A 25,158-nucleotide genomic window follows, 5' to 3' on the forward strand; every position below is an offset into this window, starting at 1 on the left:
TCTGACTTCAGACCCATCCCCACGCTCAGCCCCTAGCCACATAAAGATGTCCAAGGAGAACCAAAGAAGTAGACACATTCGATATCGTGGTTGTTTGCCAAACTTTCATTATTTTTTATTACACATTGATTGTTGAAAAATCAGCAAATGCAGATAAGTAAAACAACAAAAAAATTTAATTAGCCATAATTTTGCCACCTGGAGATAAATACTACCAGATTTTTCCACGCATACAAATTCATTTTTTGGAGAGTGGGCTTATGCTGTACAAATTATTTTGTAATTTGCTTTTTTTCACTCAATATGTTGTGAACATCTTTCCATATCAATGTTTATCAACATCATCATTTTAACAGCTGCATGGTTTTCCACTATAGGCATTAATTTAATCAAGGCCTATAATGGGCTGTTATATATCCTCTCTCCTAGATTGTTCTATGATGCACATCTGCCCCAATAGACACAGCTCCCAACCTCCACTACCACCCGCACCCTCCAGGCCTGGCTGAAGACCCGTGCAATGGGATGCCTCCTCTCCTTCCCCTATCTGAGGGGCTCAACATCAGAAGCCTCTGGCCAACCCTGAGACTGATGCCTGGACTAGCCGGCAGAGGCTGAGGGCCATGGGGAGAGAATGCCTGGATGCTCCTCCACAGGGCTCTCAGCCAGGCCTCACCCCTGCTTCAAGCTGAGGTAGGAACAAGATGCCTTCCCAACCACCTGCCCCTCCCCAAGCATTAGAATTTGCTAGGATGCCCTCCTGCCTGTGGCACTGTAGGGGAAGGAATGGACACGGTGCAGGTTTTCTAGGATCCAGTAGACTGGGTAAAGGAGTTCTGGAGTCCTCAGTGGTTTTTTGCAGGTCTTTTATTGGGATTTACCAGGTACACAGCAGGCAGAGGTGCTGGGGGGCCGGGAGGCTGGCAGTCCTCCCAGCCCCCAGCAAGTCTTCATTCTATCTGGGCTCTCCGGCCTTCTCTCAGCTTCTGCTTCTCTTGCTTCTCTCTCGGCTTCTGCTGGCGTCCCTATGACGCCGCCCTTAAAAGCACAGTCTTAGCCCAGGTGAATCCCATCTACCTATGCCCACACCCCACTCCAGGTGCCTGCCATCAGGCATGCATTCAGGACCTCAAGGATCCATCATCTATCCTGATGGCGGGAGGGCAGAAAAGCCTGACATTTTCTTCACCCTACAGACACCCAAATGCCTCCTGGGACAGACCATCACATACCTGGCCTCAACCCACACTCAAGGTGCCCAGAGTTTTCTGAACTTGCTAGTCTCTAAGACTCGATTCTGTTTCTTGACTGCTGCTTGAACCCCTGCCCCTCTCCTAGTGCATGGCACCATGGTGGTCCCCAAGCTTGGGTGGGATCAGGAGAATGTAGGTCTCTGGCGGCCACCTGCTGGTGATCTCTGCGTGAGTCCATCCATTTTCCGCCCAGCCCTGAGCAAGGGAGCTGGGTCCTTGTGGCCACTAGATGGCAGTGCTCGGCCACCCAGGTCCCAGCGGCCTGCCGGCCACCGCAGTTCAACTCCGGGAGAAAGCTGTTCTCACAGCTGTAAACTTTCTTAAATGCAAATTCATATCACCTGAGGGGTCACTCCTTTTTGCTCTAAGTTGCCCCTGTCTGCTCTTGTAGTGAGCTCTAGGGGAGAGGACAAGACCCAGGCCCCTCAGTACCCATGCGATCTTCGATGACCTCAGGAACATTCTAGTCTCCATTTTCACATCTGCAAAAGGGGGACTCACCATACTTCCAGGGCAGTTGTGAGAATAAAATCAATGAAAGCTGGACATATTGGATGCTTGGCAATCATAGCTTCCATTTAACCACCGCAGCCAGGTGTTAGCACCTCTCTACCTGCTAGCATGTGACGCTGGGGCTGAAGGGGTGGCAGCCAGGTCTTCCAGAAGGCTTCGATGGGGGTGGGGCAGGGCAGTGTGTGGGCCATCTCTCCTCTTAAGGGCAGCTACCTGGCGTGTGAATGGGACCCAGGGGGCAGCAGCCAGGGATGAGGGGGTGGGAGACAGGACCATTTGTCCCCAGATCACCAGTCGTTGGTGGCCTTGGACAGGCCAGGGGCCACATGAGCGTTGTCTCTGGCTGCCCCTAGCACACTCAGAGTAGCTGTTTTCCAGCCGGTTTTCCCTCCCCAACTCCCTGAGTAGGTGCTGCTTCCTCCATCCTGACCTGCCCCAACCCTGGACCGGAGACCTACAGGGCCTTCTGGCTTGAGACACCCTTGGTGGGTCAACTTCTCCCATGGGTGTGCGTGTCTTCTGCCTCTCAGCCTAAAAGGGACTTATTGATACGGGTCTTCTTCCCATTCGAATGGCTTCTCCCTAAGGGTAGGGTCAGACTAAGGCACCCACAGGACAGAAGCCATCCTCTCCCCTTGCATGGGAACTTCCCGAAGGAGGACCCATGGTTTAGTGTCTGAGAGCAGTTCCTTGAGGACAGGAGTTTCTACCCTGGCAGTTAGAAGTGGCTGCCACAGGCCAGGGCAGTTGTTTCCCCACTCGCAGCCTGTACCCAGCCAGGCTCTGCTGGTTAGAGCCTCCTTCTGTACTCTGAGAGGGTACAGAAATGTTCCCGGCTGAACCCCCAGACTCCTACCTTTCCTCTTCCCTCTCATGCTGACCCCTCTCAGCATGTCAGTGGAGGCATCAACTCACTCACCTTCATGGACCCAGGGGTCAGGCTGCTGCACTAGGGTTAATAAGCTCAGGCCCTTTCTCTCCCTTCTCCCCTGCAAAGCCAGGGCCCACTCTAGCCAGTGCCACCTTCCAGCCTCCAACCCCGAGATCGGTTCTTTAATTGCTTTCCCCCAATCTCCTCTGCTCCCTACCGTCTCCCTTCCTGCTTGTGTCCCTCTGGAAGGGTGAGTGGTGGGGACAAGATGTGTCCCTTGTGGGAGCAGAGAGCTGGTGGGCAGCCAGTTGTCTTCAACCCAGTGGTCCTTCAAATGGACAGTATGATCTGGGGAGTGGGGGTGGGAAGGCTGCAGGTGAACTGAGGGCAGCCCTCGGGGTTATCAGAAAACAAAGCTGTGGTCTCCAGGCCTCTGACAGTGACTTCAGTCCCTTATACCCCCAAAAACTCCATCCCAAGCCCTCTGAGCCATAAGCCAGATTCTCTCTCGGAACCAGGATCCCCCAACTTTGCTAAAAGCCAAAGGGACATTTCCAGGGAAACCTGGGGACAGATGAACAGGGGCCTGAGAGGCAGGACCTCTGAGTTAGTAGTCACCAAGGAGGCTTCCCACATAGTGATGAAGTCCCCTGAGAGGGATCAAGCTGATGGCAGGGTATAGGGGGACCCAAAGGGGAAAGCCCAGTCCCCTGCCTTGATCAATACTAACACTGATGGAGATTTAGGTCTGCACTCAGGTGATAGGGACAGATGCCATTCTGATTTCCGGCATGAAGGGACCATGTATTATTCTATGTTTGCACCTCCTGGCACTGAGTCTGGCAGGAATTTATACTCCAGGATGGGTTCAGACCTGAGCTGCAGGCCTGAGGTGGGAAAGGAGGAGGTGTAAAGGGTGGGTGGAAGGGAGTACTTCTAAACTCCCAGAAGTGGAATGAGGGCCCCCAAGGTGGAAGGGCAGGGCGAAGCAGGAAGTGGGGCCTTACATCAGGCTGGGCCTGCAGTGGACAGGGAGCCATTGATCTCTTTATTTAGGAACAATCCAATCTCAGAGGCTTAGTGGCCCCCCCCCAGAGGTCAGCTGGGAGCTGGCTGTCAGCTCTCTGACCCCCTGCAGCCCCTGCCAGCTCCCTGCCAAGCTGGGACCAGCCAAGTGGCCTCCTGGCGAGCAGGATACCAGGCAGCCGGCACTCTCTGCCTGACCTCTCCTGATTGAGGGCAGAGCCACACGTGCTTAACTCCATCGGCAGAGTCTGTGCATTTAACGGGTCACCTGAGAGCACATTTTGCACCACAGAGTCACAAATGTTTGCTGAGCAAATGGCCAGCTGCAACACATCCTTGTCAAGAGTGACCTCTTCCACTTGCAAGCTGCCCCCAGCCCGGGCACATTCCGCCCGGTGCCAGGGACCCTGTTGTGTGAAGCTTGCCCTCCTGGCCCTAGTTACCAGCCGCCTTACCGGGTGCTTGCTACCTCTGCCCTTGCAGGGGTGAGGTGGACAATCAAATGAGATAATATATGGGAGGGCCCCAGGAAAGGGGGAATTTATTCAATTTGAATCCACCCAGCACTCAGAGAGGCCTCATGAGGTCAAGGTGCCACGCCAGGCCGCTGGAGGCTACAGATGTGAAGCTGTGCCTGCCGCTGTGGGAATCCTGGCCCACAGGGGAACAGAAACTCATTAAGACTAATTGGAGAGGAGGGAACCCCAGGCACTCGGAAAGAAACGATGCCGGTTTGCTTCTAAAGGGAAGCAGGTTGGTGCAAGGCACACATCCAGACCCTGATTTGAATCCTGGTGCTGCCACTTGCTGGTAACTGGGCACGCTTTGCCAGTCTTCCGGGAGACTATGTCCTCATGACACCTCCTAAGGTTGTGCAGTTTTACGAAGCTGCCTGCAGCCGGGAGGTGCTCCTCTGTGTATTCTCCAAAAAAACAAGTCAGATCTGGATGGGGTGGGGTTGGAGGAGGGGAAGGCTGCTCCCCCAGAACTAGGGACTCAGTTTGAAATTAGCAGCATTATTTACACACTATTCACAATGTGCTAAATACCATTAACATGTTTGTTTTCAGAAACAAGTTAAACAGACTCTGGTAATTTTGTTTACACTATTAATTCATCCAGTCAGCCATGTCTTCCTGGAGAGACAGAGGTAAATCTGTGTTAAACTGTCACAATCCAAAGGAGTGGAGGAAATCATATACAGTGTTGGAAACCAGAGTTACCTTAATTAAAGAAAAAACAAAAAACCCAAACCAATCTGACCAAGAAACAAATGGAGAGGAAAGCCAGGAACAGGGGAGGGGAGCCTTTCCGGCCCTGGGAGGAAGATTGCTCTGTGTTCTAGCCAATTGGAACTTGGCCTGGAGACCCCCTAACATCTGGGGACCACTAAGATGTTCCCCCTAACAGGGATCCTATCAATCCCCATCCAAGGTTATATGTGGACAGAACAGGCCTCCAGGAGAAACTGCCTCCTCACCGCTCAGGAGCAGAGGTCCTGCGGGAGGACAGGGCTTCAGGGGAAGGGGCTGGAGGTCCAGAGCTAAGAAGGCAGGAGCCAGGACGAGAAAGTTCTCTAGACTAAAAGTTCCTTGAGATCTTGAAGAATGGGAAGAAGAGAAAGGGGAGGTGTTGCTATCCTACCAAGGTAAAAGACACACACCAAGGTTGGAGAAGGTTGATTCATTATTGTAATAAAAATATTATCTCTATATCTACATATATAGATGCATATATGTACACACGCAGAGAGGCCAGCAGTCTATCAGTCCAGGTATCAACAGCTCATATCTAGAGGTTAGCATTAAGGAGGAATTTCCAGTTCTTCTCTACACTGCTTTTTGCACTGAGTGTATCCTGTTTTAAACAGTGAAATCAAGAAAGCTACCTTCGTTTAGAAATCAGGGCACCACCACGTCTGTGTCACCACCAGGACAGAGGCCGGGGGCTGGGGCTCCTACTCTAGGCTGGACATATTCCTTTCCCTGAAGCAAGAAGGGCCACACCAGGGCTCCCCACCTCAGCCCCATAGCCTCCTCAGCTGAGCATTGGCTGTGACTGCACAGGGTCCTGTGTTAGACTGGAAGGTGGGTTTGGGGACCAAAACCCCCAAGTCACCTGCCTCGAGAGGGTGTCTTATAAACTTGGGGAGGTGATGGCAGCGCCCTTTAAAATGGCAACATGTTAACCATCGCAAATGAACACATACACTCCCAGAAGTGAGTATAACAAGAGACTACTAGGGAGAATAGCAGAATGAAAGATTGGGGGTGCTGTGGTAATAATGGAGGGTGTTGGCAATTGCTCAGAGTGAGCAGGTCAGGCCTCCTGGTGCAGGGGCCTCCAGGATCCAGGAGGGACTGGCTGGTCAGGACGCCTTGACAATGCAGTTCCCAGCTGCCAGTGCTCCTCCAACCCCCATCAGTTCCTTCTGGCTCCTCTGGTTGCCTGGGCAGTGGGGACTGGAGGATCCTGGCCAGTTGGATGCGGGAGGCAGGGAGGAAGGAGAAAAGTGAGGCTCTGGCCCACTGTCTCCCCTTCCCACCCCATGGCCTACCTCTTTCAACAGGTTCATCTCAGCACTGCTGAGCTGCTTGGAAAACCCCAGCCCCTCCTCCTCTTTAGCTCTATCTGCTGCTGTGGCTAAACCACCCCTATCCCCAGTGCTGGTCACCTGGGATTGTCAGGAGCCCAGTGGGCTTCTTCAAGGTGCTGCTGGGGAGGCGCGCAATGCGGCTGTGGCCTCGGCCTCGGCCTCGGCCCTGGGTGATGCCCAGTGAACGGGAGACTGAGGAGCTAAGGGAGGGGAGGAAGGAAGGAAGGTCACAGTGAGGCCTCAGGATTACGATGGGGGAAGGAGGGTATGACAGAGCTAGACACTAAGACTTAAGGGCAGGGGGAGGCTGAGAACCAACATCAGCTTCCAAGGCCAGATCTGGGGGCAGGAGAGGCAGTGGGGGAAGGAAAGCTAAGTGGGGTTTGGGAGGGCAGCGGAGATGGGCAGTGGGCGGTCCAGCCTCTGGATTAACCAGGGAGTGCTGACTATCCCCTATGCAGAAAGGGGCCAGGGCTGTAACCAAGAAGGGCGATCCCCTTCACCTCTAGTATAATGCTGCGAGAGCAGGGGTCCAGGGGTGCCTGGTAAGAGAACCAGGTGCCAGCTCTTCTCAGACTCTGAGACTGGCTCCCAGGGGCCCAGCTTCACAGCTGGGGTCTGTGGTTGGCTCAGGTGTCCACTGCCCTGGGGAAAGCATTGTCACCCCCTCAGCCTCACCTTACAACACGCCTCTTCTTGCGGGCAGACATCCCAGGGTAGGAAGACGTTGGTTTGGGCCCCTTCGTGGTGAACAGGGGCATGGGTCCGCTGAGGGACGGAGGAGAGTGAAAGGAGGCAGATCAGGAGGGAACCAGAAAATGGTGCCAGCCCCCTCTCCTTCCAGCCCCGGCTGGGGTGGAGGGAGGTTAGACACGATGACCTCTGAGGTTTTTTCCTTCTAAGAGGTGGATTCCACTCCCCACCTCACTCGGCCTGGACTGACAGCTGAGTGACAGGCCTGCTCTGGGAGAACATCCAGATGTCAGTTTCTGGCACGTCCGGGGAATTGGAGTTCAAACAATTTCACCCTTCCACCTGCCCAGCTCTGAGCTGGCTCCTGAGGGGTGGTCTGGGCTGTGGGAAGGGCTGGGATGCAGTGGGCAGCCTGCTGTCAGGTCAGTCGCCACTTGTTCTTGGCCTTGGACTGTCCTGAACTGGTTGCTACTACTCTACCCTGTCATGTGGGCAGAAGATGGGGGTGAGAACTTCCTCTTCTTGCTGAAAAATTGCTGAACAAAGTTTTTCAAGCTCCCTTCCCAGTTCCAGATGCTGGGCTGGAGAGTAAAGTCCAGGGGTAGAAGTGGCAGAAAAGGCATTTCTCAGAGGGACATGGAACTCAGCCCAGGTCAAAGGGCCCAAGCAAGGAATAGAGAGGGCTGGGCTCCCCTCTTTAATCCTGCTCCCTGCTGGCCCTCTCAGTTGGGGTCCTGTCAGCTACCAGCACAGAGCTGGCAGCTTGGAAGTGCAGGTGGCAGGCCACCTGAGGGAAGAAAGGCCTTCACGGAAACCTTATTTTCTGCCCTCTGAGACTTGGGGAACACAGCTGATCACATCGAAGGGAAAGAAGGGGAACAGCAAGCATCCTTATCTAAGAGTTGGGGTGTCTTCCACTCCTCTTGGAAGCACCACTGCCCCTTGCTGACCCCTAACCTCCTCCTGAGAGGGCTGCTAAAAAGGTGACCCACCTGGGGATGAAGGGCTGATCCAGCCTGTTCAGCTCCTGGGGGACATTCTCCCAGCCCACGCAGTCATGGAAATCCAGCTTTGAGGAGGGTGCCTCAGAAAGATCAAAGGTGGTGTTGAGGTCCCGAGCAGGCAGGGTCAGAGGGGTGGAGCAGTTCTGCATAGCAGAGGGGCCCAGGGGCACCCGGCTTTTAATGACTGTGGCTGGGCAGAAGCGAGGGGAGTGGCAGGGGGAAGAGGCCCTTCTCCCTTTGGGGGTAGTGGGTCCAGATGGAGGCTGAGCCTCAGGCAGGGACCCCCTCCTCAGGCAGGGCAGAAAGGACTGGCGCTGGCGCTTGGTCCCTGGCTTTGGTGCAAGGTGGCTGTCTGACTCCAAGGGGCTCGGTCCCCTCCTCCTCTTCTTCTCCATGGGTCTCGGGGATGTCTGTGCTGGGGTCCGATCAGGCTCAGGTAGGATCCCTAGAGTGTGCATGCGGCCATTCAGTTGCCTTGCCATGGTCCGGGTCACAGGGCCGGAGTATCCTGCAGACTCTAGGCACAGTGAAGGGGGTGCAGAGGGGAGATCAGGGCCTGGCCAGATGGAAGGAGAATTTGTAGAATTTGGGCATCCACTGGAGACATGCAGAAGCCCCTACGTCCTCAGGACTGTGTGTGTGTAAAAGTCCATGGTCCCAGGGGCCCCGCCTCCTACTGAAGCATAACCCAGCGCCAGAGGCCCTGGCCACTCAGAGCCACCAGCAGGACCAGGCACCAGGGCAGAGGCAGCCAGGGCTAAGACTCACTTGACTCTGAACACAGCTCCTGAGCTGGAAGCGCCCCTCTGGCTGGGCTTGGCATCCTCGAGGCCTCCACTCCGGGCTCTGCTTTTTCTGATTGCACGAGCTGCTGCAGGGTCTCAAACTCTGCGATCATGTCGGGAGTGAGGAGGTTGGCCGCTTGGAGCAGGGAGTACTGCCGCTCGGCCAGGCACAGCACCCTCAGTGCTAACCTGGAACAGAGGGACGGGATTGCCGCCTCAACTCAGACCTGGCCCAACCGGGGTCCTCCTGCAGTGCACCTGTCCCCATCTCTCCAGGTGTGGTGAGGACCTGGTCTCCTGGGTTCCGCCTGCCTTGTCCCAGACTGGCTGGCCTCATTGCCCCCCCAAGCCTCGGCTCCTGCTCTGCCACATCCCAGGGCTGGCGAGATGGCCACAAGTAATGGTGGAGGTTTCACCCACTAACCAAGCCTCAAAACAAAGAAAGTGATCCCAAAACAGGGAAAGAGTGCTAAGTGACCTTGGACTCAGTTCTGCCACCTCCCAGCGCTGTGACTTTGAGTCCATTTACCAGAAGGACAAAGTAAGGTAGACTCAAGCCAGACTGCCAGCTCAGTCCCTGCCCTTGTGCTTCCCCGCTGTATGATGCTGGGTGTATGGCTTAACCGCAGTCTCCGTATCCTTAAAATGGGAATAACAAACGTGCCCACCTCGTGGGGTTGTTGAAATTAAATGAGTACCTAGGGTGCACTGTAAGGATGCTGACCATTGCTTCTGTAAAGTGGCAAACACAGCATCACTGAGTTAGGCTTGGATTAGACAAGATAGGCTATGTGGATCTTGGTTCCAAGAAGCCCCTCAAAAAATGCATTTGGTAGTATGGTTGCGATTGTGAGAGCATGTATGAAGGGACGCGTGCTCTACACGCACAGGGGGCGACTGACAGGAAATTATAAGGGTAATGGGATTACTGGTGCTGTGAATTTAGATTCTAATAAAGCAAATTTTCTTTCTCTAAGGCAACCTATGAGAATAGAATAAACACAATTATCTCGGTGGGGAATATTCACGGCAAATAATTTATCCTCAGGTAGCACTACCTGCCTGGACATCTCTGAGGCCATTCCTCTGCCCTCGGTGCGCTCTCAAATTCATTTTATAAAGCAGCCTCAAGGTCTTTTTGAAAGGAGGCAGGATAGAAATTAAAGAAGACACAGCAGAAACTCATTCTATATCCGCTTGAGTCACACGTTATAGGAAGATTGGATGACTGAGAAAAGTGGGTGTCTGGGAGAAATGCCTTGGGTGGGATGTAGGATCCTGGGCTGTGTCAGAAGGCCCTCTTGTTGTGTGGCCCCAGGCAAATTGCCTCTGTACCCCATCTGGCAAATGGGGAGTTGGTCTATGTCAGGGTCTATTTCAAGGACCCCATCAGAGGATGGAGCAGCTCTGCTTTATTTATCTGATCTGCATAGCCGACTTCAGCGGTAGATTCCATTTGAAGAAAGGATTTTGCAGCTGAGGGAAATTCTGAAAAACCACCGAACTGGAAAATCTAAGATCTTACTCAGTGGCCTGGTGGTCTCAGATTCCATATTCTAAAGTCAAAGAGAAATTATTTTCGATTATCTGGTTGTTAGGGTGTTTCCAAGTATGGAAATGATCTAGAATGTTCTGCAACCCTTAATACTTGGAGTTTTGTCACATTTTAGTAGCGCTTCAGCTCTAAGAGGTAGGGAAAATAAGGGCTGGTATTTCCAAATTATAGCCAAGGTTGAAGTGACTTGTCAGAGGCCACAAAGCCAGAGGCACAGCAGAAACGAGAACCCTGATGCCCTCTGTCCTCACAATGGGGGACACCAGGCAGAAAGACCCTGAGTCATCAGTGGCTGTTCCCTGGGGGCCGAGGGGACATTCCACTAGTGCATCCCTGCCCTCCCAGGGCCCCAGGGAGTCGGCAGCAGGAGACAGATAATGAGCCGCTGATTATTCAGGCTGCAGCATTTTTGCTGAGTCGGGAACAGACACTCCCCAACAAGAAACAAAATTAAACAGGCCCTTCTGTCCGGAAGCTTTAAATACACTGCCTAGCGTGAAGCATGCTGGGGAGGGAAGAATGGGGTTGGCAGCAGCATGGCTAAGTGGCAGGGGATTTATGTTCTGGGGGCCAAAGGAAAAACACACCAGCGGTGCTCTACAAACAAAGAATGGCCCCCAGTGTCTCCTTGGCTTAGGGTGGGGCTGTGTTCACTCCTGAGAAGAAATTGCCACCGTGCATGGATGGAGATACCCGATAAACACCTGACTCGGGGAGGCTGCCCCCCCTCAGCCTCAAGCCCAGCCTCTCCTGGCTGTTCAGTCCCTGCTTGCTGCGGGCGGGTAGCTGGGCCTGCAGACTGGAAAGCGGAGCTCTCACCCAGCAGCCCTGCCCTCGCTCGAGGCTTGCCAGCTGTCTGGATGGATTTCAGGGTTTTGCTTCCCCTTCTGTTGAGCTGCCAGTTACTTGGGGGAATAAATAGCTGATGATAAGTAAACAGAATAGGTGATAACATCAAGTTGTTGAAAACAGACCAGGGCAATGTTGGTGAAAAAAGACTTGACTCTTAACTGGAGCAGAACCAGAGCTTCTGGGACATACTTAATGCTAACGCTCAACCCAGGAGGCTGGAACTCATCGCATCCCACCCTGAACCCCAGAGAAGAGCAGGAAGACACCTACTGCTTAGAGCGGTCCCCATCCAGGTTCTGTGGGGAGAGGTGGCCCACGATGGTCCTGGGCTGTGGGGTCTGACCAGGGGACCCTGCCAGCGGGTGTCTGAGGGTCTGCTCCGGCTCCTGGGTTGGAACCTAAGGAAAAGGGCAGTCAGGAAGAGGGCGCGGGGTGGCCTCCTCCCTTCCAGAGTGGTATCTAAAGCCTTTCCCTCCTCCGAGCAGGGAAGACAGCTCCTGGAACAACCAGGTCCTGGCAGAAGCTTTCTCTCACCCAGGCCCCCCTCCCTGCTACTAACACACATGCTCCACACTTGCAGACACCCAGCGGCTGACAGGGTAGTTCTTCCCGCCCAGGCCTTGTAATGACTAAGATGTAAGGCACCCAGGTGAGAGCCCAGGGGCTGCCAGTGGGGAGGGCCCCACCTCCCAATGCTCCACAAGCTCCCAGTCATACCTCCTGGACGGGGCTTTCGTCCTTGTTCTCTGGGGGCTGCTCCAGGTCTGATGAGTTTCCGCCCGTGGCCCTCTCCTCCTGGGTCTCTGGCCCCTGGGTCTCTGGCCCCAGGCTCTCCTGTTGAAGGACTGTAGACCTTGGGTGGAGCTCTGGACAACAGGGCTGGCTAGGAAGGCAGGATGGTGAGGGGGACCTGGGAAGACTAAGGGGGAAATAAGGGATTTGAGAGGCAGGAGAGGGGCAGGCAGAGAAAGCAGGGAGAGGGTAAGGTCTCGTGGCACCAGGTAGTATAGTGCCCAGAGGGTGGCTGCCGCTGAGGGTGGGAGGAGGACTCAGGAATTTCTGGTTTAGGAAACAATGGTACCCATCCCTCACCTGCACCCTATTTGAATAGCAGAGACTGCTTTTGTGGGCAGGGATGTCATTTACTTATTTAACACAGAGCATTCTAGATGCTAATCGGGGCGCTGGGTGGGAACCCCTAGCCCTGGGTATCAGAACAGAAGGAGCCCTAGCCCTCCAGAGGCTGGAGGAGGGGGACCTTCACTGTTGAGCTGAAAGCTAGGGGGGTCGGGGATGGCGGTATGAGAACTCACAGTTGTTGTGAAGGACCTGATTTGGGGGGTTGCTGGGGGGCGAGGGCTCCTGCCTCATACACGCGGAGCTTCTCCTTCAGGGTGGCCACCTGGAACAGAAGCACCCCAGCCCCTCAGTCCCATGTGAGCACAGGCCATGAGGGGCGGGCACAGAACCCTGGCCACACCCCAGTGCTCCTGTTTCTTGCGCTCCTGCTCAGGAGGGTGGCCTCCCTGCCGAGCTCCCGGGGCAGCTCCTCACCTCAGCCTGGAGCTGCTGGCAGATGGTGGCGTACTGGCTGATGTGACAGTCCAGACTGATCACATTGCTTTTCAGCTGAGATGGGGGCATAGGAGAGAGATTTGGGTGTTTATTTAAAGCAACGTTAGCAATTATTTCCATAGCCAGGCACTGTGCTAGGCACCTCATATTCCCTGCCTCGCCCTCACGATGGGGTAAACAGAGCAGGCGAGGTCCTGGCTTGGCTGAGATGGCATTAAGAGAGAGAGGTTGCCTTTGAATCCCAGCCCCTGACTTCCTGGACCAACACTCTTACCAGGCCAGGGGCTTTTCAGCAGCAGCTGTAGGAGCGCCAGGGCTCCCTGGAGGAGGCAGGGGAAACCGGAGCAACAGCTTTAATCTGGGCTGCATATCGGTAACTATGCTGTCTGGCTGAAAACAGGGCCCTGCTGCCACAAACAAGTCACTGGCTGACACTCGTTTTGGAGACCACCCTGCCTTCCCCAACTGGAGTCTCCCAAGGACCAGGACTGTGTCATTTCTATTACAAAGGATTTCCCTGAAGACTGAAGCTGGGGAGCTCCTTCCCTCTGCCTTGTGGGAATACTTGCTCCAGGGCATCCTGCCCCTGTCCCCTCCCGGGCTGGGGGCTCCCCCATGCCCAGATTGGCTCTTCTGGGTGGGCACACACCGAGAGTTTGATCTCCTTGGCCCGGTCGGCATACTTGAGGGTGTTGTAAGTGTCCTCGTAGGTCAGGCTGGAGGGGCTGACAGCAGCGATCATCACGGTACGGCAGTTGCCCCCGATGGAGTCCTTGAGCAGGCGGGTCAGCTTGCTGTCCCGGTAGGGCACGTGAGACTTGCGGCCCTGGGGGCAGCGAGTGGGTGGGGGTGAGGAAGCTGTACTAGGTAGACCTGGGACTGGAGGAAGTGAGGGGCCCTGGGATCCTGGGCTTCAGGCACCGGGGTCACTATCCTGGGAGCTCGTGGGGCTGTGCAGCTTTACCTTGGCATCAGCCAGGGCGTTGAGGACATTGATGAGGGCCAGTAGAGAGCGGTTGATGTTGGCACCCTCCCGCAGGCGCTCCCCCTTGGCGTGGGTACTGGATGCCCGCTCTGAGCCAGCCAGGTCAATCAGGCTCATTTTGGCCACTTGAAGGGCTTGGGTCAGGCCTGGAACCCGGTCCTGCTGCTTCACAAAGATCTGGGGACAAACAGCAGGGCTTGAGGGGGCTCTGGGTATCTGGAGGTCCGGCTTCTGCTTGGCTCCGGGACCCATCTCACCTGGAAGATGGCGTGGGAGCGGGAGGAAGTAGCATTGGCATCAGTGGGGTGCTGTGTACGGTTGCGGTTTCCCCTGGTCAGCATCTCCAGCAGCTGCTCAGCTGAGGCTGGCTGCAGAGGGAAGGTCCAGGAAGGGGGCTATAGTCTCCCCAGCTAGAACCTGTCCCCCTGATAGGAAGACTACTTCCTTGCTATGACATCACCACAAGATACAGGACATCCCCACACTGCCTGGGGAGGGAACCCCAGAAGTTGCTCATCCCCCCCAAGCCCGGTTCCACACCTGGTGGAAGGAAAGTCCTTGCACCACTACCCCCTTGTCGGGGTCTTCACGGATGGCCAGAGGCCCCTTGGGCTCCAGGAGGTCATGGATCTGTTCATTGTACACCTGAGGAGAAAGGAAGTGAGGGAGAGGCCTGAGCGACATGGCTGGTCTGGAAGCCTCTCCCCTGCAGGCTAGAGAGGACGGAGGCGCTGGGCAGGGGTGCTGGGCACTTTGCAGGACAATGATCATTGACCAGAACTGGAGGGCAGGCCCAGTTTGCAAGCAGTCTCTCCCTGAGCTGCGGCTATACCAGCTGGACCTTAACTGGACCCAATCTGCCCACGTCCTAACACCCTCTCTCCCATCTGATCGCCCCACTCCCCTCTTTTCAGGTTCCTGTGACAGAGGGATCGGGAGGGAGCAGCAGCCCTACCTCCTGATAGCTGATGAGCACCTCGAATTGCTTCTCCTCCCGGTGGGCCTCCAGACGCCTATACAGCTCCATGGTGGTCAGGTACATGATGCCGGGGTCGCCCTCTCTTCCCAGCATGGTGTGTGTCTTCCCAGCCCCAGTGGCTCCATAAGCAAACACTGCAGGGTAGGGAGTAGGGTGGCGGCAGGGCCAGATTTGCCCTCACTAGGAGCTCCCCAGTGCACTTCCATCCACTCGACACCCCATCTCCCCAAGTCCCTTGCCTTTGGGTCTACAGTTCCTCTGCTCCTACCACTCACATCCCCTGTTCACACTGCAGCTTTTGAGTTCTCCCCATCTACATCCTGGCTCCCATGCAGGGAGCCAGGGCAGAGGCCTCCACAGACGCTCCACAGAGGCTCCGCAGAGGTGGGGGCTGCTCCCTTCCTTAGGACTGGCTTCTCCAGGCTAGGAAGATTCCTCTGTGGAAGGCCCACAAATCTGTCCCTCCTATCACTTCTCTCAGCTTAAAACACACACTGTGGGCGTGATTTTGTGATTAGCGTCTTCCCCCCACCCCACCCCCCTGTAAATACCAAGAGGACAGGAACCATGTCTATCTAAGTTGCTATTTGTACCCAGGGCCCAGTAGAGAATGCAAAGGGCAGAGCCCTCAACAAGTGCCCACTGCAGGCACTGCCAGAAGACCTGGGAAACCCTTAGGAGGAAGCAGGGAGGAAGGCTGTCCCATGAGGGCTCTATCTCCCTGCTGCCCAAGTCCTCACCAGAGCAGTTGTAGCCCTGGAGGAAGCTGTCCAGGATGCTGAGGGTGGTGTGCTGGAACACGTCCTGCTGGGTGGCCTCCTCACCAAAGACCCGGTCGAAGACAAACGTCAGATCTTTGCCCTTCTTCTTGGGGCCATCGTGGGTGCTGCCCCATTTCAGGCCAAGGAACCCCCCATCAGACTCCTCTGGGTCAAACACCAGCACCCGCTCATCCACCACTTGAACCACAGGCCGCCGCTGGCTCTCCAGCTCCCGTGGGGTGGGAGGCCGCAGCCGCACAACCACCCGTACCATGCTGTCCTCCACCGCCATCACCATGGCAACACCTGGGGAGAAACAGGATGCAGATGAGACTGGTCCCATCCTAGGTGACCAGGTGCATTCTCAGTCTTGTTTCCAAGGGGTCCTCCCCACCTCCCCTGCCAACATCTGACTTCCACTTCATACCTCAAGAGAATAAGAATACTAGGGCCACCACCAATATTAGTAAATACCTCCTTCTCACTTGTAATACCACCTTTGTCATATCCAAATGACTGCATTATTTCAGAAGTCTATTTCTGGGCTTCCTATTGGCCTCCACTGTCTGCTCCTGTGCCAATACCACACTGCTTCCATTCTGTTCCATCCTGTTCCATTCCTTTCCATTCCATTCCATTCCAGCATGCTTCCATCTAGTACTGCAAACCTACCCGACTGGTCTTTCTTTTTCATAAACTTCTTGGCTTCTTTTAGGCATTTATGCTCTCTTTGATTTTAAGAAAAATCAATCAATTTCATGTCCAATCCACAACTCACCAACAACCCCCAAAACCCTACTAGTATTACACTTGGAATTGTATTAAACTTACTTATTTATTTTATATTAAACCTTCAAGCAAGAACGTGGCTATTGCCCATTTGTTCAGATATTTTTTTATGTCCCTTAATAAGATTTCATAGATCGTCAGAGAGGTTCTGCAATAGTCCTTTCCACATAATTCTCAAGTGATTTATGGACTTAATTGTTCTTATAAATGGGACACCTTTTACCATCCCCATTTCCAGGTGGCAATTGCTAGTATGGAGAAATAGGATTGATTTTTACACATTTGCCTTATATCCACTGCCCTCAAATTCTCTTCTTAATTCTAATTTAATTTTTTTTATTTTTAAAGATTTATTTATTTATACAAGCACTGGGTACAGTCAGAAGCGTGGGAGAGTGAGAGAATTCACCAGAGCCAGAGCGGGGAGCAGAACAGGCAGACTGATGAAGTACACTGCTGAGGGGAGCAGCGGGCATGGCAGGAGAGGTCTGTCGTGCCATGTGGGACCCTCGCCTGTCGGCCGGGGATCGAACCAGCGCTGCAGAGGCTGCAGGCAGCTTCGCAGCCCAGTGCTCAACCGCTGTGCCACCAGGATAGGCCCTTAATTCTAATTTTAAAGGGCTTATTGCTATTTTTCTGAATATACAACTATATATTAGAAAACAATTTTTTTACCTTTTCTTCTCCACATTTATACCAAAGATTTAATTTCCCATCTATTGCATTCTCTAGAACTTCCAAAACAGCATTGAATAATAATGATAATGGGCATCACTGTCTTGCTCTTGATTTTAAAGAAAATGGCTTTAGCCCTTTACTATTTTGTTTTGGACAAATAGTCATCAGAGTATCAATTTATTCTATTTTTTTTAAATATTTATTTATTTATTATTTATACCAGCACTGGGTACAGTCAGAAGCGCAGGAGGGTGAGAGAATTCACCAGAGCCAGAGCAGGGAGCAGAGCAGGCAGAAGGACTGAAGTACACTGCTGAGTACACTGTGGCCGGCAGGAGAGGTCTGCGCGCCATGTGGGACCCTCCTCCAGTGGCCGGGGAGCAGCCGGGGATCGAACCTGTACTGCAGAGGCAGCGGGAAGCTTCGCAACCCAGTGCTCAACCGCTGCGCCACCAGGGAGGCCCTCTATTCTTTTTTTTAAAGATTTATTTATTTATGCATACAAGAGCTGGGGTACAGGCCAGATTCAAGGGTGAGAGGTTTCACCAGAGACAGAGTGGGGAACAGAACAGGCAGATTGACCGATGTACACTGCTGAGGGGAGCAGCGGACGAGTCAGGAGAGGTCTGCTGTGCCATGTGGGTTGCTCCCTGGCCAGCGGGGGATCGAACTCATGCTGCAGAAGCTGCGGATTGCTTCACAGTGTTGTGCTTAACCTCTTGCGCCACCAGGGAGGCCCCTATTCTATTCTTATTTTACTTAGAGCTGTTAATAGGACCAGCTAGACTTTTTATTTAATGCTATTTTAGCATTTCCTAATATATTTATATACTTATTCTCCTTTATTTTGTGGAAGTAATAAATTATTTGATATTATTCCTGGTATCAAACCAACCATGCATTCTTGGAAAAAATTTCACCCTGGCCAGAGTGAAATTTCAATTTCTAAACAGTCAAATATGTCTTTTATGTTTTTTATGTCATATTTAAGAAGACATTCCTTCCCCCAAGGTAATATGCACTTTTCTTATTTGTACAGGTAATATTTTTTCTTTCTTGCATTTAGGTCATTACCCAAATAGAATTTAATTTTTGTGTGAATGATGTGAGGTTTCTAAAGTACCTTTTATTTCTGAATGATAAACAATGATCTCAAGATCATTTATTTATTAAATAGTGCATTCTTTCTCCATTAATTTGAAATATCATTTAGCATAACTGAATTCTTATATAATCATCACTTTGTTCTGGACTCCCAATTCTGTTCTAATGATGTCTATTCCTTTTCCAGTAACTCAGTTTTATAATCATATAACATATTACCTTGCTGTTCTTTTTCTTAGCTATTCTTGGGCACCTTGTCTATGATTAAAGAATTAACTTTAAAAGTTATATGAAAAATCCTGCTAAGATTTTAATTGGAATTATTTTGAATTTATAGAGTAATATGAGAAGTGGGCTCTTTACAATAATCAAGTCTTCCCATGTAGGAACACAGTATCTCTTCATTATTCACAACTTTATAATCTTCAGTAAAATTTTATAGTTTTCCTCACATGGGGTTTATATATGTGTTGATAGGTTTATTACTAAAAATTGCATAATCTTCATTATAGTGTGAATAGACTGTTTTTAAAATTATATTTTCTAACTCATTTTTGCCAGAATATTTGTAAAAAAGTTACTGCATTTTGTATGCAGATTTTGTATCTGGTCACGTTGCTGAACTCCTTTTATTAGTTCTAATAGACTGTCATTGGTTCCCTTAGATTTTTCAATTAAATGGTGGTATAGTTTGCAAATAACAACAGCTACTTTCTATTTTTAGCTTTTCTATATTTAGTTCCCCACCCTCTATCCCATTAGGAGTGGGTATAGAATTTTAGCAAATGCTTCTTGGCACTTGCTGAGATGATCACAAGTGTTTCTTCTTCATTCTGTTAATGCAGAAGGTGACATGTCAGACTTCTTAAACACTTATTTGCCTCTTTCCTCTTGTATTCCCCTCAGATCACTCTTGTTATGTTTTTTGTTTGTTTTTTAATTTCTTCTTCATGCCAGCCTACCAAGTTAGGTAAAGATGGAATTTTTGGAATGCAGGACTCACAGATACCCTGGAAAAGTTCAGCCCAATTCTAGGGATATATTAACAGGGGCTGTTCCTGGGGGTGTGCATAGATGAATGCTTTCCCAGTAAAGACTAGGTCCTGCTGATAGGTCACAATTACCAGTCATTCAGCAAAGACAAGTGGGATTACTACCAGATCTCTAGCAAATGACTCATGTTTTTCCTTAGGAATGAGACAGAATTGAAGTCATTGGAAATTCCTATTCCTTACTCCCAAATTTCTTACCCACACAAAACAGGGGAACAAATGTAAAAAACAAACAAACAAACAAAACAACCAACCAAAAAACTTCTATGTATGTATACTCTGCTCCCGTCTCAGCATCCACTGTCATCATACTAAACACAATAACCAAGTGCTAACTGTATCGGGAATGGTTTTAAGCATCTTACTTGCATCATCTCGTTTGCACCACACTCTCACAAGATAGATACTATTATATTCACTTCTCAATGAGAAAATTGAGTGGGGATGGGTAAGGAACTTCCCTAAGGTCCCAATACCAGGTAAATGATGGAGTCTGCTTCCAGCCTAGCAGCCAGACTGCAGAGCCAGCCATGCGGCCTCATAACGACATTATATATTATGCTCCCTTGAAAAGGATGTTGCAATAGTCTCCCTTGTTTATTTAATAACTATAGTTCCTTTAGGTAATCAGTATTCTGTAAGCACCTTCAGATATATGGGCTGCACCTAATTTTAAACACTCAGTTCTTTGTCTCATCCTTGCATTTCCACTCCCAGGGAGCCCCACTCTAGCACCCAGGGAAATGAGGGCAGAGGGTGCCTGGCCCTACTGTCTGGGGTTGCTGATGGTTGCCTTAATGGCAGTCTCAGCTTCCCATGGGGAGGGTTTTATTGAGGAGGAGCCACAGAGCAGCCTAACATTCTAAGCAGGAAATTAAAAAGGGCACTGGCAACAGAGTGTCCATAACCTTTACAGTTCTCTCCTCTCTGCCTCCTGAGGGCCAGTGAGGCCGACTGTTTGCCTAATGAGATGTTTTCCTTCTTCCTGAGATAGTGCTGCGAGCTCAGGTTGGGAGGGTGGCAGTGACACCTGGCATGGCCATAGCTCAGATACCTAGGTCTTAGGCTCTGCATCTGACCAGTAGGGAGATCTTTCCACCAGCCACATACCCGAAGTCACATCAGCTTCCCGCTTTGAGAGCCAGAAAGAACAGCTACCAATCTGCTCCTGCCCCAGAGGGATGGGGAGATTAATGAGAGAACGTTTGTCAAGTTTGCTTTGATCCTCGGTTGGAAAGAGCATTTCAGCCCAAAAGTACAAGGGAGATGATTCTTTAATAAGATCTTCAGGCTTCTGAGCCAGCCACAGTCACGTCCTGTTTCTAACCCAGAGCAGCTCATTAAAACCCAGAGGCCAGTTCACTGTGGAGCTGAGGCTGGGACCTGGAAGCAAAGATTCAGTTGTTTTCAGGGGAGTTTCTCTGCTCACCTTCACAGGGACAGGCAGAATAAGCCAGAGCTCCTTAGAAGCCCCTGGAGAAGAATATTTAAGGATTTGAGGGGATCCGCCTGCAGATACTGGGAACTAGGGAGGTAGAGAAAGTACCTAGTCCCAAATGTTCTATTTTTATAGGAGCTGTGGTAGTGCCCCTCTTCTCTCCTTTATAACTCACACACTTGTGTTTTTTATCCTTAAACTTCAAGTGAGCATGACCCGCCTTTTGATACAGCCTGTGCAGACCCAGCAAGCAATAGACACTGAATAATATCTATCCTATAAATGAATAAAGGCCAGAGAAGATCAGAGTCTGAATCCAAGTATAAACACTATTATTAACTAGCTAACATTTACTGAGCACTTACTATGTATCAGGCACTATCCTAAGTCCTTTACAAATGGAGTCATTTAGCTTTCACAACAATCTCATTCTGTAATTGTTGATACAATTGTTAAGCCCCTACTCTACAAAGGAAGCAGGCGCAGGAAGGAACTCGTCACCAGCACGGTAGCAAGGCCAGGACTTGGGTCTTGTTCTGTCACCAGAGGCACATTCCTCCCCTATCCTGCCCTACAACTGGGTATTTGCAGCTCCTACAGCCCCTCACCTTAGTATCCATAGAACAAAGATAACCGGTCTTTCTTGGGGTGGTCCTGCAGAGGAAGGAGCTGTGTACTTTGTTCTTTAAGACAACCAGGAGCTGAGCGGCCTCCCTGGTGGCACAAGGGGTTGGGATGCAACCTATGAAGCTGACCGCAGCTTCTGCAGCATGAGTTCTATCCCCGGCCAGGGAGCTACCCACATGGCGCAGCAGACCTCTCCTGGCTCGCCAGCTGCTCCCCTCAGCAATGTATTTCAGTCAGTCTGCCTGTTCTGTTTCCCGCTCTGTCTCTGGTAAATCCTCTCGCCCCCCAAAACTCTGGCTTGTACCCTAGTTCTTGTATGCATAAATAAATATTAAAAAAAAAAAGACAACCAGGAGCTGTAATTGATGATAGTTTTGTTTATTCCTTTCTAATCATATCATCTTATATATTTATTTTTTTGGTCTAGCAATTCTGGCTACGACTTCCAGTACAATAGTGAATAGAGGCAGCAAGAGTGAGCAATCTTATCTTTTTCCTGACTTTATAGGGAATGCTCCCATTACTCCATTTTTTTATTGGCATAAGGAAATTTGCCTCTCTCTTTTTTTTTTTAAGATTTATTTATTCATGTATACAAGAACTGGGGCAGAGGCCAGAGGTGCGGGGGTGGGGGTGTGTGAGAGGATTCACCAGAGACAGAGTAGGGAACAGAACAGGCAGATCTACTGAAATACACTGCTGAGGGGAGCAGCAGGCGAGACAGGAGAGATCTGCTGCACCATGTGGGTAGCTCCCTGACTGGCCAGGGATCGAACTCGTGCTGTAGAGGCTGCGGATAGTTTCATAGTGCTGTGCTTAACCCCTTGCGCCACCAGGGAGGCCTATGAAGGTAGATTTTTAATGAATTCAATTTCTTCACTGATGCTAGGTTTGTTCAAATTTTTATAATTTCCTGAGTCAGTTTTGGTAAGTTATTTTTTCACTGAAAATTGTCCAAAGGGGTGTTCCATTAAAGTTTCTCTCTTTTAATCTCTCAGCAACTGAAGTCATGTCCCTCTTTTCATTCCTAAGATAATTTTTTCATGTCTCTTTTATTTTTTAATTATATTGCCAGAAGTCTGGCTCTTTTATTAGTCTGTTGAAAGTTATAGCTTTTGGCTATGTTAATCCTCTAGTGTAAGGTAAGAGTCTAGGTAATTAATTTTTCCTCTTAACTTCTATGCAATTCTTCTGTTGTCTTATTCTATCTTATTAATTTGGATATTTGCCTCACTAACTTCAGCTTAAACAAGTTTGAATGTAAGAATTTAAGACTATAAATTACCTGCTAAGCATTGTTTTTACTGCATCCCACAAGTTTCATAAATAGGATTATCACTGTTCCATGGTAATTATCTTTAATTACAAATGTGATATCCTATTTGACTGAGTTATATAAGTGTTTTTAAAACCCAAACATGAGTTTGTTTTCATTTCTTTTTCTTTTGTATTTTTAGATTAATTACTTGTAGAAAGAGGATATAGTTTGTAGTCTGATAACTGTTCAACTTTGCTTGTGGCCAGATAGAGACAATTTTTATAAGTGCCTCTAAAAACATGTTGCCTGTACACTTTGCTTAAACAGGTACAAATGGAGTTGGTTTGGATAATACAAAGAAAGATCAACAAATTAAGACATCTGAAAATCGGGCCTCCCCTGGTGGGAAAGCCGTTGAGTGCTGGGCTACGAAGCTGCCTGCAGCCTCTGCAGCCCCGGTTCGATCCCAGCTGCCTGCGAGGGTCCTACATGGCGTTTCAAACGTCTCCTGCCGCCTGCTGCTCCCCTCAGCAATGTATTTTGTCAGTCTGCCTGTTCCGCTCCCCGCTCAGGCTCTGGTGAATTCTCTCACCTCCTACGCTTCTGACTGTACCCAGTGCTTGTATAAATAAATCTTTAAAATAAATAAATTAATTAATCAATAAAAGACATCTTAAAATCACCTCTTCTGAAGGGGGTGGAATTTAATCATGAAATAAGCAGAAAAGGGCTGGATATAGTTGGCAGCTTTTGAGATGGGAGAAGAAACAGAATAGGGAGGAGATGGGGAAAAGTAATAAAACATTGAAAGGAAGCTCATTAAAAAAAAATTGTAGACATTCACCTCTGAGCTACCTGTAAATGTAAAAAAATAAGCTTCTAGCCCATAGGTTTGTTATGAACACTAAATGAGTTAAGTCAAAGCTGTGCTCAACAAATGTTAGTATTATCAGAATTGATATGACATACAACAATTTCCCGTGAAGCCAGAACAGCCAATGTCTTCAGTAAAATTCCCCGCGCTTCCCCTGGCACAGATCAGGTTTTACCTTTTTCATGCCACTTTCGGAGCCTTAAAGGGTCAGAGCTAAGAGGAGAGGCATCCGAGGAGCAAAAGCAGAAGGCCTGGTGTTCTGTCATACATGTGCTTTCAAAATTCCCTCCTTTATTAAGATATTTACTGAGTGTCCCAGTACTAAGTTACGATGGCTGGCACAGCTCTGCAATCAGGTCTTCTGTAACAGATGTGCAGAGGCGGTCCCCGCTACTCCACACCCACGCTCCGGGGGTGGCAGGCTCCGGGGGTGGCGGGCTTCGGGGGTGCCGGGCTCCGGGGGTGCCGGGCTCCGGGGCCCGCGGCAGAAGGGCCCGCACCGCCTCGCGCACCGGCGGGAGTCGAGAGGGAGTCCGGGACCAGGTCTAGGTCCCGGCCAGCGCAGGTCCGGCACAAACGGGCGGGGGTGTCGGGTCTCCGCTCCCCGCACCCCCACCACGCTCGGGTCAGACGCGACCGCGCCAGACCCGCGGGTCTCCAGGCCGCACCTTCCCGTTCCGCGCAAAAGAGGCCAGAGCAGCGGGGCCCGCGCTTACCCGTCGGCGGATCCAGCTGCTGGCGTCGCCACGTGCCCCCCGATCTCTCCGCCACGCACAAGGGCCCGGGACCCCAGGCGCGCGCAGCCCACACCCTCCCCGCCGCCGGCCCACCCGCGCCCCGCGCCGCGCGTTCAAATGAGCCGGTGGCCTCGTCCGCGCTTCCCATTGGCCGCCGCGCGGGCCGCTGATTGGTTGTTTCCTAAGTAACTAAGCACCGCGCCCAAGTGGCGGGCGCTGGCGGCAGTGCGCGTGCGCACTGCCCCTTCCGGCCGGCGGAGGTCGGCGGCCGAGGCTCCCAGCTGGACCGCCCCGACCGCCCGGCAGGAGCGAGTTCGCGGTCGGGGTGCGGGTAGAGGGCCGCGGCCCTTCTCAGTCCCTGGAACTGGGTTCATCACCAGTTGTAGCAACCACACGTCAAACATGTTTTCAAGCATGTCGCTTCTGAGAGCAAAATTGGCTTATTCACTGAAGGGATTTTTAGCTGCTGTCCAGGGCCTCTTCTCGCTCCGCAACCACCTCAAGAATGAACTTCAGGGGCCTCCCTGGTGGTGCAAGGTGTTAAGCACCGCACTATGAAGCTATCTGCAGCTATCCCAGCTGGCCAGGGAGCAACCCACATGGCGCAGCAGACCTCTCCTGACTCGCCTGCTGCTCCCCTCAGCAGTGTGTTTCAGTCAGTCTGCCTGTTCTGCTCCCCACTCTGTCTCTGGTGGATCCTCTCAACCCACGCATCTCTGGCCTATACCCCAGCTCTTGTATGCATAAATAAATCTTAAAAACAAAAAACAAAAAACGAACTTCAAGAGCAACTTTGATATAGAAAAGCCGCGGAAGCCCAGAATATTCCACCCTATTGGCTTTGACAGTGAATTCATGGCTGAATGTGACAGTCTACCCATGAGACCCTGCTGGGCAGCACTGACTTCATTCCCCTCAGTGGACTGGATTCTCGTGGACCCATGTCACGCTGACCCCCAACACCGAGGCTGTGGAGGTGGAAGAGACAACAGACAACCTTGCACTAGAAGGGAGACTTGATTCCAATCACTAGGGACTTAATCACTAATTAGTGCTGAGACTGAGGAAATCACTTCTGCTCCCTGCGTCAGTTTCCTCAGCTATAAGGTGAGGTGAAAGTACCACCCTTCCTTCTCACTTAGGAGAGTATGGA

The 25,158-nt window shown here is 51.2% G+C and overlaps 1 protein-coding gene across 1 annotated transcript; it reads right to left on the reverse strand.

Annotated features, from left to right (window-relative positions):
* Window positions 1-92: 92 nt before the first annotated feature.
* Window positions 93-24,072, reverse strand: KIF18B (kinesin family member 18B). The gene is made up of 16 exons (XM_037492490.2): window positions 23,985-24,072; window positions 15,428-15,754; window positions 14,664-14,821; window positions 14,249-14,353; window positions 13,966-14,076; window positions 13,688-13,885; window positions 13,373-13,549; window positions 12,703-12,777; window positions 12,462-12,550; window positions 11,866-12,067; window positions 11,419-11,546; window positions 8,725-8,930; window positions 7,945-8,473; window positions 6,938-7,027; window positions 6,338-6,459; window positions 93-6,135 (listed from the first exon to the last, which is right to left on the reverse strand). Exons 2-16 carry the CDS (start codon window positions 15,744-15,746, stop codon window positions 6,032-6,034), a joined length of 2,613 nt encoding a protein of 870 aa, XP_037348387.1. The 5' UTR covers window positions 15,747-15,754; window positions 23,985-24,072; the 3' UTR covers window positions 93-6,031.
* Window positions 24,073-25,158: the final 1,086 nt, after the last annotated feature.

The sequence above is a fragment of the Talpa occidentalis genome, unplaced genomic scaffold (genome assembly GCF_014898055.3).
Source record: "Talpa occidentalis isolate TD23 unplaced genomic scaffold, MPIMG_talOcc4v2.1 talOcc4.7, whole genome shotgun sequence".
NCBI classification, from domain to species: Eukaryota; Metazoa; Chordata; class Mammalia; order Eulipotyphla; family Talpidae; genus Talpa; species Talpa occidentalis.